Source organism: Salmo salar, chromosome 06 (genome assembly GCF_965601325.2).
Source record: "Salmo salar chromosome 06, fSalSal1, whole genome shotgun sequence".
NCBI lineage: Eukaryota > Metazoa > Chordata > Actinopteri > Salmoniformes > Salmonidae > Salmo > Salmo salar.
The window spans coordinates 45,537,110-45,552,500 of record NC_138296.1 but is presented as its reverse complement, the minus strand read 5'-3'; the positions used below and the strand labels follow the sequence as shown (position 1 = coordinate 45,552,500).

The 15,391-nt window shown below is 43.3% G+C and overlaps 2 protein-coding genes and 2 non-coding genes across 5 annotated transcripts in view; 3 read left to right on the top strand and 1 right to left on the bottom strand.

Annotated features, from left to right (window-relative positions):
• The window catches only part of LOC106607253 (voltage-dependent L-type calcium channel subunit beta-1), a 43,103-nt gene extending 39,271 nt beyond the window's left edge, over positions 1-3,832 (bottom strand). The window contains exons 1-2 of one of the 2 annotated variants that reach the window (XM_082976636.1): positions 3,531-3,832; positions 1-65 (exon numbers count right to left, since the gene is read on the bottom strand). The exon at positions 1-65 is cut by the window's left edge and continues 22 nt beyond it. In XM_082976636.1, the coding sequence (XP_082832762.1) occupies positions 1-65; positions 3,531-3,620 (155 nt within the window). In that variant the 5' untranslated portion in view covers positions 3,621-3,832. The remainder of the gene's footprint in view (positions 66-3,530) is intronic. The other variant, XM_082976635.1, reaches the window with a different exon arrangement.
• Positions 3,833-10,878: 7,046 nt separating this feature from the next.
• Positions 10,879-13,413, top strand: rl19 (60S ribosomal protein L19). Its single transcript, NM_001141581.2, has 6 exons — positions 10,879-10,910; positions 11,818-11,924; positions 12,083-12,205; positions 12,382-12,502; positions 12,906-13,016; positions 13,211-13,413. Exons 1-6 carry the CDS (start codon positions 10,906-10,908, stop codon positions 13,335-13,337), a joined length of 594 nt encoding a protein of 197 aa, NP_001135053.1. The 5' UTR covers positions 10,879-10,905; the 3' UTR covers positions 13,338-13,413.
• Positions 11,637-11,714, top strand: LOC123743614 (small nucleolar RNA SNORD53/SNORD92). The gene has a single exon (XR_006770470.1). It is a non-coding gene; the product is annotated as a small nucleolar RNA SNORD53/SNORD92 (small nucleolar RNA).
• LOC123743615 (small nucleolar RNA SNORD53/SNORD92) lies at positions 12,675-12,756 on the top strand. Its single transcript, XR_006770471.1, has one exon. It is a non-coding gene; the product is annotated as a small nucleolar RNA SNORD53/SNORD92 (small nucleolar RNA).
• Positions 13,414-15,391: the final 1,978 nt, after the last annotated feature.

The following is a 15,391-nucleotide window of genomic DNA, read 5'->3' as shown; positions in this document are numbered from 1 at the left end:
GTGGTGTCAGAGGAGGTGCTTCCATCGGAGCGCTTGAAGCGGCTCTTCCTCTTGGAATACTTTGCCTAGAAGGAAGGAAGATAAGACAAGAAACCAAAAAGAGACATTAGGGCAAGCTTCACAAAGCAAGTCTTAATTTAAAAAAAGTACACTTGAACAAAGTTTTGTTCACAAAACATCTGTTCTGTTGAGAAAACATGACGAAACCTCCCAGCCTTGTTCTAGGGGTAAATTCATCTCAAGACCACAAAATTCAATTGTTTATGATACTGGAACTCTATGATCAGGAGAGCTTCAGGGACATAGAAGACAATGACCAGAACAGATGGAGCGCTGCCAGAGATGGGAGTTAAGAGGAGACATCACGTCCTGATCTTCTCCCAGCACCAGTATACTCCACCCTCTTAGCTCAGCTTCATGTTCAACCTCCATTATGTGTCATTATTCATGTAGGTTGGGACCCTGTAATGTGATTGGCTGATCCCTGGCAAATTGCCTATCCGGCTTGGGCAGGGCCCTCCATTGCATTAGAGCCCACCCTGGTCACGTCACCATGGATACGCCGTGCCGGCTAATTGCATTTGTTGGCAATCAGGAAGACTGGTGGGCTCTTGTGTGTACAGATGCGTGTGTACAGATGCCTGAGCGGAGGCCACAAGAATAGTAAACAGGAACATACAATACAGACACACACACACACACACACACACACACACACACACACACACACACACACACACACACACACACACACACACACACACACACACACACACACACACACACACACACACACACACACACACACACACACACACTGTATGCATGAATATGTGCAGTGTTCAAAAGTAGACACCCACATGGGGCATATTCCTGCATTCAAAAACATTATCAACCTCTCAGAGCCATGTTCTCTTTCATGTACAAAATCATGCTCACATTGTGCATACACTGTCCAGTTTATCGCTGCACACCTGCTCCCTGCAACCCAACCCAACCACCTCCACACACACACTCACACGCAGGCAGGCATGCATACATGCACGCACACACCTGCGCCCACAGCTATGACCAACTTTAACAGACCAACACTTTACTACAGTTCTAATCGGAATACTCCTCAATGTGAGGTACGGACCAGCTGTTAGAGAGTTTGAGTCAAGCTCTAGGTCCAGTCCAGCTGTAGTCCAGCTCCCCTCTCATCATCACTGAACCGGAGCACCGTACTCCCCAGGGGTATGGCTCTGCCTGTGCTGACAACCTTTAAACAAAATGTGCCTTCAACAGCCGCTACAACGCTGGCCCGGACATGGGCAGCATCCTCTGTGGTCTACACACTACAGATCATACTCCGAGGGTGAAGAAAAGAGAAAACACAACGCGATCTCTGCATCCTTGGCAGTTGAGTTGTAGGAAATGAGGGGGGCGTGGGGTGGGTTTACTGAGCTGGCCACGAGGAGAGGCTGGCTACAGTAAAGGCTAGGGAAATGCCATACCGGGAAAGTAGGGAGGGGAGGTTTCCTGTTGGTAAACAACCTTCAAGGCTAAGTGACTAATTAGAGGGGGGTATGACGCGAGCGCCGCTCTGTTAGACAGGAACTGTAAACTGGGGAGGGATGCGAGGACAAGCCGACGGTGTGTCTCTGGCTTCCAGCTTTAACAGAGCACAGTCGAACATTCTCCAGGCAAACATACAGCAACAGCACTCCTCCGCTGGTGCTGCACGCAGAAGAACAAACACAATCTATAATCTGAGTTATCGTAGCCAGGCTTGATTTGGATCAGTTCAGGATTCTCCGGCGCCTGCTCATATATTTCCATCTCTGTTTGGGTTGGTTGTTGCCATTCAGTGTTGCTGGGGGGCCGGGGGGGCCTTTCCTCCGGGATATTAGAAATGGCACCATTTTCTCTATATAGCGCACTGCTTTTGACCAGGACCCACGGGGCATTAGTCAACATAGGTACACTATGTAGGGAATACGGTGCCATTTGGGACGCATCCTACAAGCGTGGTCCCCCTGGTCGTCACTCCACAGCTGAGTTCTAAATATGCCGGCGTAGCCCGCCGCAGGTCTGCGTGAACTTTCTATCTAATTGATCCGAGTGCCACACACAAACCCTTCCCCGCCACAGGACACAAGGAGGGGGGGGGGGGTCCATCTGTCTCTCAGCACAGCACCAACACGCAAGGGATAGAAATCTGACAGGTAAAACCAGTCAGAGAGAGAGAGAGAGTGAGGGAGAGATAGAAAGAATGATGGGCAAGGGAGAGATGGAGAGAGAAAGAGTGGGAGAGTGAGGCGTGCAGGAAGCATACTTGGCGTGGCTTGAGGTGTCTGGTTGTATACAGCATGTGTTGTTTTTCTGTGATGTCGTGGTTTCCGTGGAGAGACAATGATGGAGCTTAGTGTGGGCGGGTTTGTTCTGGTCATTCTCCTATTTTCTTCTCTTCATTCAATTTTGTGTCCAATCATGCCCATGTAACCAGTGATATCATATACTGTAACTTCCTGGATGCCATTTATAGCTACAGAAAAAGTAACATTCTGAACATTTAGAGTTCTAAAAGAACAACAGCCAATATGCTGTTTTTTGGAGGGCAGAATAGGAATGGCTATAAGGGAGGGCATTTTAACAAATGCCATCGTTATGTGTGATCTTATTCCATTAAATGTGTCTGCCAAGGGAGTATGGCATTCATCCCCTCTCATTTCAGAAAGAGTTTGTTAGTGATCCTAATCATTAATCTGCAACACTTTGATGCCATGGCAGTTTCTGTCAGCAAAGAAATAACAATGCAATAGGCTACCTATGAGTATAAAGCCATTTAAACAGAATTCGGTGTCCATACTCCTGCATGAAGGCAAAACGGATGAGAGAGAAAATTGTGTCCACTGTCCACACAGTCCATGGCTTGCATCACTTGGGGACTTCATCAATCTAGTAACATGTGGCACATTGCGCTAATTGCAGAAAAGACATCAGAGTTCGTTACTCAAACATCATTTAGCGTTAGCCTACAATAATAGGCAGGCAGCTTTGTGAAATGATTGCATTTTATTTACTACACAATGAAAGCGAACCATCAAATGGTCAAACCAAAAATAGACAATAATTCCTGTGGTTTTATTTGGAAGTGGAACAGCAGCAGCAGCTGGTAACGAGAAACGGAAGAAGAAAATCCGTACAAAGGGACACACGGCAGCCACAGTTAATTACCATATTAGTGGCCCTCTGTGACCAGACCACTGCTTTTACTATAATAGATGAAGAATACGTGCATTACTTGGTTATTACCCTGGTTATTAGACCTACTCATTTTTGCTCTGGGAATTATAGCCTACTCCACGAAATCTTATTCGCAGCTGGTTTAAAAATCGTTCACCTGCTTGTATAGTTCCTGTTATGACAAGTGAAACTGTGGACTGTCAAAATGTCTAAACACAAGCTTCAAGTAACAGGCGGACTGGCTCATCAAAACTACGATGAGATTCCACGGGTAGAATTTAGTTGTAGCCTATACTGCTTACCTGTGTGTGAGGATGTTGATCAAACATGTCCATTTGGATCTCCTGGGTTGAGGTCGAAGGCGTCCTGGACATACTACTTTTCTGTACCATTGATTTACTTTTTAAATTCTATTTTCTAATTCATATATTTATGATGATGTCGCTATAGTCATTGTCAACGAAGAGAAGTACTTGCCGTTGTTTCCCCGAGGGTGCTTCCCAAGTGTAGTACAATAGCAACAGCTGCGTCGTCTACAGCCGCCTAGCTCGCCACCCTCCGTTTATTCGCGCAGACAATTCGGACCGTGCGCTCAACTCCAGATTCCAGATGCGAACGGAAGAGGTCCACGCCCCATTGACCAGGCCCCACCCTCATCACTGATCAATCAATGAGAGACCAACACGGAAGGGATGTTTTGTGATTGGGTAATGGGTATGGCAATTAGGCTAGGTTGCAACCTGGTCTGTCCACAGATGATATCCACATTTTTAGATGCTCACCTCTTTTCATGTAGGCACTTGTTGGCAGTGGTACATCAACGAAGATATGTAACCTGTTGGCTTACTGTTTTTTCTTATCTAAATTGTATCTGTCAAATCACTCATTTCATCTGCATACAGAGAAACATGAAAAGCATCAATATAGTCCTGATGATGATAATTATACTGTACATTTATTCCAATGTTATACAGATAAGGTAACATTATATTAAAATCATGAGACATTAGAATCAATGGTAGATTCCATTTTAGTTCCCCCACACGTTCCCTTTCAGCACTTTAGTCTCCTGAGCACTACATTGTTATAATGGTCATAAATACAGTACCAGTCAAAAGTTTGGACACACCTACTCATTCCAGGGTTTTTCTTTATTTTTATTATTTTCTACAATGTAGAATAATAGTGAAGACATAAAAACTATGAAATAACACATATGGAATCATGTAGTAACCAAAAAAAGTGTTTTATATTGTTTTATATTTTATATTTGAGATTCTTCAAAGTAGCCAACCTTTGCCTTGATGACAGCTTGGCACACTCTTGGCATTCTCTCAACCAGCTTCACCTGGAATGCTTTTCCAACAGTCTTGAAGGTACTGTGGCCAGCTAGGTTAATCTAGAACTTCTTACTATGTTCTTACTGAATCTGACCACCATCCTTTTTGTGTATTTATCAACTTCACTTCAGTATATATTACATTTTTAGAAATCGATTTTCCCATTAATATGTCTTTAAAAGCCTAATGAAAATGTCCCTTTTTTTTATAAAAATAGTAGTAGCAAGAACGAATACAAAAATAAAATAGACAGGGGGAAATCCTGTCTGAATAAGTAGTCTTCTTCAATATGTCGTCATTGGGGGAGCTTCATGAATCTTAAACACACACAGGTATGTATTGAGTGTAGATTGGTTTTCGTCCCCTTCTTCTGTCCAGTGTAAAGAATTTATGTGAGGTCCTCATGCAAGGAATGTCCCTTTATCAGTGCAGTTCTGCGGTGTGTGTGTTCTGAGTGGCAGTGTGTACATGTAGGTTATGTGCTTTTATAAACTGGATGGTTCGAGCCTTGAATGCTGATTGGCTGAAAGCCGTGGTATATGAGACCATATAGCACAGGTATGACAAAACATTTATTTTTACGTTTGTAACCAGTTTATAATAACAATAGGGCACCTTGGAGGTTTGTGGTGTATGGCCAATATACCACTGCTATTGGGTGTATCGAGGTACTCTGCATTGCGTTGTGTGTAAGAGCAGTCCTTAACCGTGGTATATTGGCCATATACCACACCCCCTTGTGCCTCATTGCTTAATTTACTAATTCAATTGGGCTGCAGAAGGGCTTAGCAGTCAGGTGAGATCCTTCTCTCCAGCTGTTTGTCCATTCAATTCCTGATTCAGATGACACTGCAGGTGTTAAAGTCATACAGTTATTTTTTTGGTCAAGCAAATTACTCCAGTAACCCATTTGGCATGCCTTCTCATCAAGAAGAGAGATGTCAATTGCATTCTATGCTGTTGGGTAGCCTGAATAGCTTGGAGGGCATTTATGTTTAAGGCCCTAAAAATTGTCAAAGACTCCAGCCACGCTAGTCATAGACTGTTCTCTCTGCTACCGCACGGCAAGCAGTACCAGAGCGCCAAGTCTAGGTCCAAGAGACTTCTAAACAGCTTCTACCCCTAAACCATAAGACTACTGAACATTGAACATTGCCCCCCCCCACACTTTTACGCAGCTGCTACTCTCTGTTATTATCTATGCATAGTCACTTTAATAACTCTACCTACATGTACATATTACCTCGACTAACCGGTGCCCCCGCACATTGACTCTGTGCCGGTACCCCCTGTATATAGTCTTGCTATTTTTCCTTTTATTTCTTATTCTTATTCGTATCTTTTAAACTGCATTGTTGGTTAGGGGCTTGTAAGTAAGCATTTCACTGTAAGGTGTTGTAGTCAGCGCATGTGACTAATACAATTTGATTTGATTTTGATTTGATCAACTTGAACATGAACAAAGCAAGCAGGTTAGCTCCATGGCTTCGCTCCTGAAGGTGAAAGCTTGTGGCAGAGGCTAGTTGCAGGTAGAAGTTTTATGGGAAAATGGCTTCAGTCCGGTCACCCCATCTCCTCCATGTCCTTCTGTGCTATAGAGCAGGAAAAACATTAATGTAGGGCGGTAATCTTGAACTTAGTCTTTTCCAGACAGAGTGCAGGTGGATGTTCTATTTCAAAACTCTCCAGCCATCTGGCATTGAAGTGCTTTGAAAGGCTGGTCATGGCTCACATCAACACCATCATGCCGGAAACCCTAGACCCACTCCAATTCGCATACCACCCCAACAGATCCACATATGAAACAATCTCAATTGCACTCCACACTGCCATTTCCCACCTGGACAAAAGGAACACCTATGTGAGAATGCTGACTACAGCTGAGCGTTCAACACCATAGTCCCCTTGAAGCTCATAACTAAGCTAATCACCCTGGGACTAACACCTCCCTCTGCAACTGGATCCTGGACTTCTTGATGGGCCGCCCCCAGGTGGTAAGGATAGGCAACAACACATCCGCCACACTGATCCTCAACATGGGGGCCTCTCAAGGGTGCGTGCTTAGTCCCCTCCTGTACTCCCTGTTCACCCGCGACCGTGTGGCCATGCACGACTCCAACACCGTCATTAAGTTTTCTGATGACACAACGGTAGTAGGCCTGATCACCGACAACTATGAGACAGTCTATAGGGAGGAGGTCAGAGACCTGGCAATGTGGTGCCAGGACAACAACCTCTCCCTCAGCATGAGCAAGACAAAGGAGATGACCATGGACTACAGGAAAAGATGGGCCAAACACGCCCCCATTCATATCGACGGGGCTGTAGTGGAGCGGGTCGAGAGTTTCAAGTTCCTTGGTGTCCACATCACATCAAACTATCATGGTCGAAACACACCAAGAAAGTCGTGGGCACGACAACGTCTTTTCCCCCTCAGGAGACTGAAAATATTTGCCAGGGGTCTCCAGATCCTCAAAAGGTTATACAGCTGCACCATCGAGAGCATCCTGACCGGTTGCATCAGTTGGTATGGCAACTGCTCTGCATCTGACCGTAAGGCGCTACAAAGGTTAGTGCGTACAGCCAGTACATCACTGGGGCTAAGTTTCCTGCCATCCAGGACCTATTTACTAGGCGGTGTCAGAGGAAGGCCCAAAAAATGGTCAAAGACTCCAGTAACCCAAGTCATAGACTGTTCTCTCTGCTACTGCACGGCAAGTGGTACCGGAGTGCCAAGTCTTTGTCCAAAAAGCTCCTCAATAGTTTCTACCCCAAGCCATAAGACTGCTGAAGAATTGAACAATTAATCAAATGGCAACCCAGACTATTTGCATTGAACCCCCCCCCCCCCCTTTGTTTTTACCCTGCTGCTACTCGCTGTTTATTATCTATGCATAGTCACTTTACCCCTACCTACATGTACAAATTACCTTGACTACCCCCGCACATTGACTCGGTACTGGTACCCCCTGTATATAGCCTCATTATTGCTATTTTTGTCACACCCTGATCTGTTTCACCTGTCCTTGTGATTGTCTCCACCCCCTCCAGGTGGCGCTTGTTTTCCCCAGTGTATTTATCCCTGTGTTTCCTATCTCTCTGTGCCAGTTCGTCTTGTATGTCCAAGTCAACCAGTGTGTTTTTTCCGTGCTCCTGCCTTTTCTATTCTCTTTTTGCTAGTCCTCCCAGTTTTGACCCTTGCCTGTTTCTGGACTCTGTACCCGCCTGCCTGACCATTCTGCCTGCCTTGACCTCGAGCCTGCCTGCCACTCCTGGACTCTGAACTGGTTTTGACATTTTGCCTGTCCACGACCATTTCTCTTGCCTACCCCTTTTTGGATCAATAAACGTCTAAGACTCCAACCATCTGCCTCCTGTGTCTGCATTTGGGTCTCGCCTCGTGCCCTGATAATTTTATTGTGTTACTTTTTAAATTTTTTACTTTAGTTTATTTAGTCAATATTTTCTTAACTCTATTTTCTTAAAACTGCATTGGTTAAGGGCTTGTAAGTAAGCATTTCACGGTAAGGTTTACTACACCTGTTGTATTTGACGCATGTGACCAGTGGCGATCCGTCATTCATGATATATCTTTTTTTGGGGGGGGGGGGGGGGGGCTTGCCTGTTTTGCATGTTATTTTTGTATTAATACGTGTCATATATCATTTTGCAAAGAATGTAAAAAAATATATCATTAAGTTAAAAAAGCTGCATACAAACAGTCTCTTTTTTGTTTTCTTGAGTAAAGCAGCTCTAAAATGCAGGTGTTTCAGCCTAGCTCAGTGCTTTCTGTGGTGGTGGGGCAAGCCAGCAGAAAATACGGAGCATTGCACCGTGATTGGCTCAGTGTTCTGTCACTCATCAGCGCCAAGTCTAAGGGTAGAGCTAGAAAATTCTAGCCCCTTAGGAGCTGCCATAGAATTAGATTAGAAGTGCCCATCCAAGAAGGCTCAAGGTCATTGGCCACAGATAAAATTACGTCAAATCACATTACATGTACAGCAGCTTTGACTGGACTGATCATGTCAACATCATACTTTAGAAATCTTAGCTAGCAGTCATCATGTTAGTAGCCCATGTGCCTCACCCTAATAATTTGGTCTATTTACCCCTCTTAATTTCACCTGGTTAGCAGATGTTAATGCGAGTGTAGCGAAATGCTTGAAATGCAGTAATATCTAACAAGTAATCAATTCCACAACAACTACTTTATACACACATGTGTAACAATGTAAGAAATAATACATAGTTTCCTAAGTACTCGAAGCGAGGCAACCATCTCTGTCAGCGCCATCAGCAGGTCTGGTGTTGTGTTTTGTAGTGGCTTTGCTGGCATGCATCCACTGTTTTTTTGTTTTGCCCCACCAAGATTTACATGCTAAAAATGTCACTGCATGTGACAAATAACATTTGATTTGATTTAATGAATTAAGAATTGATATTGAAGTGTTTTCTGTAGCTGGTATATTGCCTCTTATTGGTGATCGATATCCCCATCTAGTGGTTTCTTTAGCTCCATACTCTATTCAAATCCTGTGTTATTTATTCAGAGGAAATGTTCACATGGTATTTGTAAAAGCAACAATTGATGATATTTCTCAGTCCGCATTTGTACATTTTGTATATAATCTAGATCATGCTTGTTGTGCTTTATACTGATTTTCTGATGTACTGCCTTGCTTGATCATATGCAATTATCCTTGAAATAGTAGCCAGGTGTGCATGTTGCTGATGATTTACACTGAGGATGGCCTGAGGCCAAAACGTTTGTTTTGTTTTCACATTCCATTCATGATTTTTGTTCGGCACCGTGATGTTCTAATAAAAATCATTATTTTGCATTTAAGCCTCAATTTTGGATGTATTATTTTTCTCGACAGTGTGCGGGTCTCCATCTATTTCAGTTCAGAGATAATTGCTATATAACGGATAAATAATTTAGAGATCGTCAGGTAAGGGTGCTCTCGAGCGGCTAGATGTTCTTTACCATTCGGCCATCAGATTTGCCACCAATGCTCCTTATAGGACACATCACTGCACTCTATACTCCTCTGTAAACTGGTCATCTCTGTATACCCGTCGCAAGAACCCACTGGTTGATGGTTATTTATAAAACCCTCTTAGGCCTCACTCAGCCCTATCTGAGATATCTACTGCAGCCCTCCTCCTTCACATACAACACCCGTTCTGCCAGTCACATTCTGTTAAAGGTCTCCAAAGCACACATCCCTGTGTCGCTCCTCTTTTCAGTTCGCTGCAGTTAGCGACTGGAACGAGCTGCAACAAACACTCAAACCGGACAGTTATCTCAATCTCTTCATTCAAAGACTCAATAGTTGTGGGTGCTTTGCGTGATGTATTGTTGTCTCTACCTTCTTGTCCTTTGTGCTGTTGTCTGTGCACAATAATGTTTGTACCATGTTTTGTGCTGCTACCATGCTGTGTTATGTGTTGCTGGCTTGCTGTTGTCTTAGGTCTCTCTTTATGTAGTGTTGTCTCATCGTGACGCGTGTTTTGTCCTATATTTATAAAAAATAGGCCTTCAATTGTAAATAACAATTTTTTCTTAACTAACTTGCCTAGTTAAATAAATAATGGAGGAAATCACACAATGCATGCATGTCACACAAACTTGGCTTCAACTTTAGGGTCTCCTTCAAAGTTGTGTAAAACGTACTCCATTGTCATACTTGTGTAAACGTAAAGATGCCTTAATAGAAAACGACTCAAGTAAAAGTCAGCTAGTAAAATACTACTTGACTATAAGTCAAAAGTATCTTGTTTAAATGTACTTAAGTACAGTGATGGGACAATTACTCAATTGCCATACTTTAGTAAAAGTAAATGCTTAACATCAGATCTTTTCACATATCTTTTTCAGAGGTGATCTGATTGGTCAAAAGACCAACAATAGAATTATTGGGCTGCTTGTCTAAACGTAGCCTTACAGAAACTTTCCGTCTGTCAGTGTCAGCTGTCTGGCTTCAACATTGCTCTCCTGTGGCGGAGTAGTGAGTTGCATTCTGCTTGATTCAACCCACAATGCCGTGCGAAATCGCTCCCCACCTTTGGAATATACTATTATTCCCAGATAAGGGGAGAACATATTTTCTATACACTTTATCTTATGATTTCAGACAATATCGCTCTTTCTAACTTAGTTTTTTAACACCAATTAGTATTTTAATACTAACTCTTAACATGAAAAAAAATCATTTGTATTTCGTTTATTTCACAAAATAACTGGTGTATTATCTCATTTTGGATTCTCCTGTAGTTTTAATGGTAGGGCCCTGTCCGTCTCGTAACCCTTCCTTTTTCTATTGCAATAGCAGCCATGAGGTAAGCATACAGACTTTGTGTGAGTCTAAATTCTCATATATTTAATGAAATACAAATGAGTTGCCCATTAAACGTTTACTAAGGTTCCCCTAAAGTTTACGCGACCGTACCGTCTAAGTCCCTTGACATATTTTATTTTGGAAAACCTACATTTCATGTGTAAATGTGCCGCACGATGTACCAAGCCAGGGATGCCATGTTGTCAACCAATAATTCTAAGACGAGAAATTCAGGCCTAACGTTAAACAAATGCGAGTTAAACCGCTGTAACATAACTGAATAGATTATGATCGTTTAAAAAAAAAAATCCTGATTCCCTTATTGTTAGTATCAACGATATCCATGTTCCATATCTGAAAGTTGCCATTAGACAGGCTAGCTAGCTACGCTGCTATCAAATGTGGGCTACCACATTGGCCATCTATAGTAGTAATGTTAGCTACATACACCTACCTGGACACTGGTCTCACGATTTTGACTAATGTTCCCCGTTTATATTAGCAAACTGGTTACTTGTGTCTTGTAAAATTCTGTGTCAAATATGTCGCTTTCTAAGAACAGTAACATAGTGGATGATATTTAGCTACACGACTAGTTCGATAATGTTACTATCCTAACGTCGAGTTACGTTAGCCCAGTTGCAACCAAGGTAACGTTAATCATCAGCATCGAACTAACTTAGCAATAATGGCTAACAATCAACCCGGAGTTATATTGGATAAATGGTTAATATGATGATTCTGAGAATGGTTTCGCAAATTATGCTGAAATCTGATGTCACGTTTCTCTTGGCTATCTGATTCACCCATGGTCACACTACACACATTTAAGTTATATTGTTAGCAACATACAGTTTATGCGTTAAACAAAGTGTAATGCGATAACTAACTCTTCATCTCTAACCCAGCATGCTCAGGCTTCAAAAGAGGCTTGCCTCCAGCGTCCTGCGCTGTGGCAAGAAGAAGGTATGGCTGGACCCCAACGAGACCAATGAGATTGCTAACGCCAACTCACGTAAGGATTCAGTCAATCTGTCTTTTAGCACGTTATTTTGGTATTGTGTGATGTAGTTAATGTAGCTTGTGCGTAATCTACACAGTAGGTGACTGAATATTGATTTGTTGCTGTAAATTCATCTGCCTTGTCTAACCCATATTTTCTGCCCCCCCCAGGCCAGCAGATCCGTAAACTGGTAAAGGATGGTCTTATCATCCGCAAGCCTGTCACGGTGCACTCTCGCGCCCGCTGCCGCAAGAACACGCTGGCACGTCGCAAGGGAAGGCACACAGGAATTGGTGAGTGAATGCTGTCCTACATCTCATAGCTATATCGACTAGTGATGGCGATAAGCCAATCAGGTAGTAATTTTATTTACTTAACTGTTTTGTATTGAAAACAGGATACAGAATTTTGGGGTATAGTATTACTATCTCAGGCCTAACACCATCCTCTCCTCTGCCCACCCTACCAGGTAAGAGAAAGGGTACAGCCAATGCCCGTATGCCAGAGAAGCTGTCCTGGATGCGTCGCATGAGAATCCTGCGTCGTCTTCTCCGTCGTTACAGGGAGTCCCATAAGATTGACAGGCACATGTAAGTTCTCCACATCCACCCTTGAGTATAAAGAATTCACAAGGCATAGCAACTCCTATTGGGTCCATTTCAAGGATGTCTGTTACACATGGATTATGTTGAACTAGCTAACACTACTAGCCTAGGCTGAACTAGCTAGCTATAATGGCTAACAACCGAGAGTTATAGTGGTAAAAAATGATGATTCCCTGAGAATGGTTTCGCAAACTTTGCTGAAATTTGTGATGTCATGTTTCTCTTGGCTATCTGATTAACCCTTGTTCAAATTCCTATTTGATTTAGGAAGGAAATTCAAATGTAGCTCATGAGTTGCTAAATTATTCATTTTGTATTTATTGAATTGTTTAAAGCATGTATTGTAGATTGATTTACTATTCTTGTTTTGCCCCTTTCCTTCCCGCAGGTACCACAGCCTCTACCTTAAGGTGAAGGGTAATGTGTTCAAGAACAAGCGTATCCTCATGGAGCACATCCACAAGCTGAAGGCAGACAAGGCCCGCAAGAAGCTTCTGTGGTACGTCTAAAACCAACTCCCATCTGCCTTAGACTTGTCTATGCCGAAATGTTTTGTAGAGTGGAGAAGGAACTGAGCTGATGAGCACTTAAAAGCAGATATTTATATGGGAGTGTTTATAGCTGCTAAGATGTACATTTGTGTTCAACCAAAAAACAAGTTACAGCATTGTTTGACCACTTTTCTCTCTACAGTGACCAGGCTGAGGCCCGTCGTTCCAAGACAAAGGAGGCCCGTAAGCGCAGAGAGGAGCGCCTGGCAGCAAAGAAAGAGGAGATCATCAAGACCCTGTCAAAGGAGGAGGAGACCACCAAGAAGTAAACAGCTTCTTGTCCCTGATATGCACCTGCTGTACCTCCCTCTGTCAAGTGTTGACAATAAAGTGTACGAAAGACACAACCCTGTCTCCTGAGTCCACTCTTACTCGATCACACCTGTAATGTACACTACCTGACATGGTTTCATGTGTTTAACTGCCTACACAATTGATAAGTGGCATTGGGTTACTTCTAGTTACAACGATATAACCTGTCCTACACTATGACATTGTGTGATTGATCTTACTGTATTTTTCCTCAGTCCAGACGTTTTCAAAAAGCTTGTAGGAAGTTGACAGAAGATAGCCACTCTGCAAAGTATTGTGCCCTCTTTTTTTTCTCGTCGTTACCTTACATTTGCCACATGACGAGCTAAGAATCTTGTTATTTTATTGATTAGTCTAACTTTTGAGCTATGATTAGTCTAACATTGTTGGGCTATGAAGACATTTTGTAAAACTTGTCAGATGTGCCACAAGGTGTTTGAGAATGTGATTAGAGTTGGCGGTTTGGATATGTGGGGTATTGCCATCTAGTGGTTATATGTGGTACCCTTTATTGTCCTGTGACTGTTTCCCTACCCTTTTTCAGCTGTACATCAGCTGACTTCCAAAGCCATTAGTGAAATTGTTTATTTGATTAAATTATCAAACATTTGCAAGTACAAAATGAAAAGCTTTACAATTTGTCCACTTTAAATCCTTTTAGTGGATTAAGTGAGCTAATTCCGGAGGCAGTAGGCCATCATTACATCAACCTTGGTATGCCTACCTGTTAGACAAAATGGCTCCTGTAGAATCATTGCTATGCTCTGGCAAATCTGCTGATCTCGTGGTCACTGTAGCACTGATCAGCATAATATGATTATCAGTCGGGCAACTTTTCTATGCTATTTCAGAATGGTGCCCATAACATTTTTATTTAAGGGAATGGACTAAGGCAGTGGATCATGGAGGGTATATTCAAATGGACATTTTCATTTTGTATGAAAATCCAAACGGGCCAGAGACCTTTTATGCTGGTTTACATGGGCAATTATACACTGCTCCAAAAAATAAAGGGAACACTAAAATAACACATCCTAGATCTGAATGAATTAAATAATGTTATTAAATACTTTTTTCTTTACATAGTTAAATGTGCTAACAACAAAATCACACAAAAATAATCAATGGAAATCCAATTTATCAACCCATGGAGGTCTGGATTTGGAGTCACACTCAAAATTAAAGTGGAAAACCACACTAAAGGCTGATCCAACTTTGATGTAATGTCCTTAAAATAAGTCAAAATGAGGCTCAGTAGTGTGTGTGGCCTCCACGTGCCTGTATGACCTCCCTACAACGCCTGGGCATGCTCCTGATGAGGTGGCGGATGGTCTCCTGAGGGATCTCCTCCCAGACCTGGACTAAAGCATCCGCCAACTCCTGGACAGTCTGTGGTGCAACGTGGCGTTGGTGGATGGAGCGAGACATGATGTCCCAGATGTGCTCAATTGGATTCAGGTCTGGGGAACGGGCGGGCCAGTCCATAGCATCAATGCCTTCCTCTTACAGGAACTGCTGACACACTCCAGCCACATGAGGGAGGTCTAGCATTGTCTTGCATTAGGAGGAACCCAGGGCCAATCGCACCAGCATATGGTCTCACAAGGGGTCTGAGGATCTCATCTCGGTACCTAATGGCAGTCAGGCTACCTCTGGCGAGCACATGGAGGGCTGTGCGGCCCCCAAAGAAATGCCACCCCACCCCACACCATGACTGACCCACCGCCAAACCGGTCATGCTGGAGGATGTTGCAGGCAGCAGAACGTTCTCCACGGCGTCCAGACTCTGTCACGTCTGTCACATGTGCTCAGTGTGAACCTGCTTTCATCTGTGAGGAGCACAGGGCGCCAGTGGCGAATTTGCCAATCTTGGTGTTCTCTGGCAAATGCCAAACGTCCTGCACGGTGTTGGGCTGTAAGCACAACCCCCACCTGTGGACGTCGGGCCCTCATACCACCCTCATGGAGTCTGTTTCTGACCGTTTGAGCAGACACATGCACATTTGTGGCC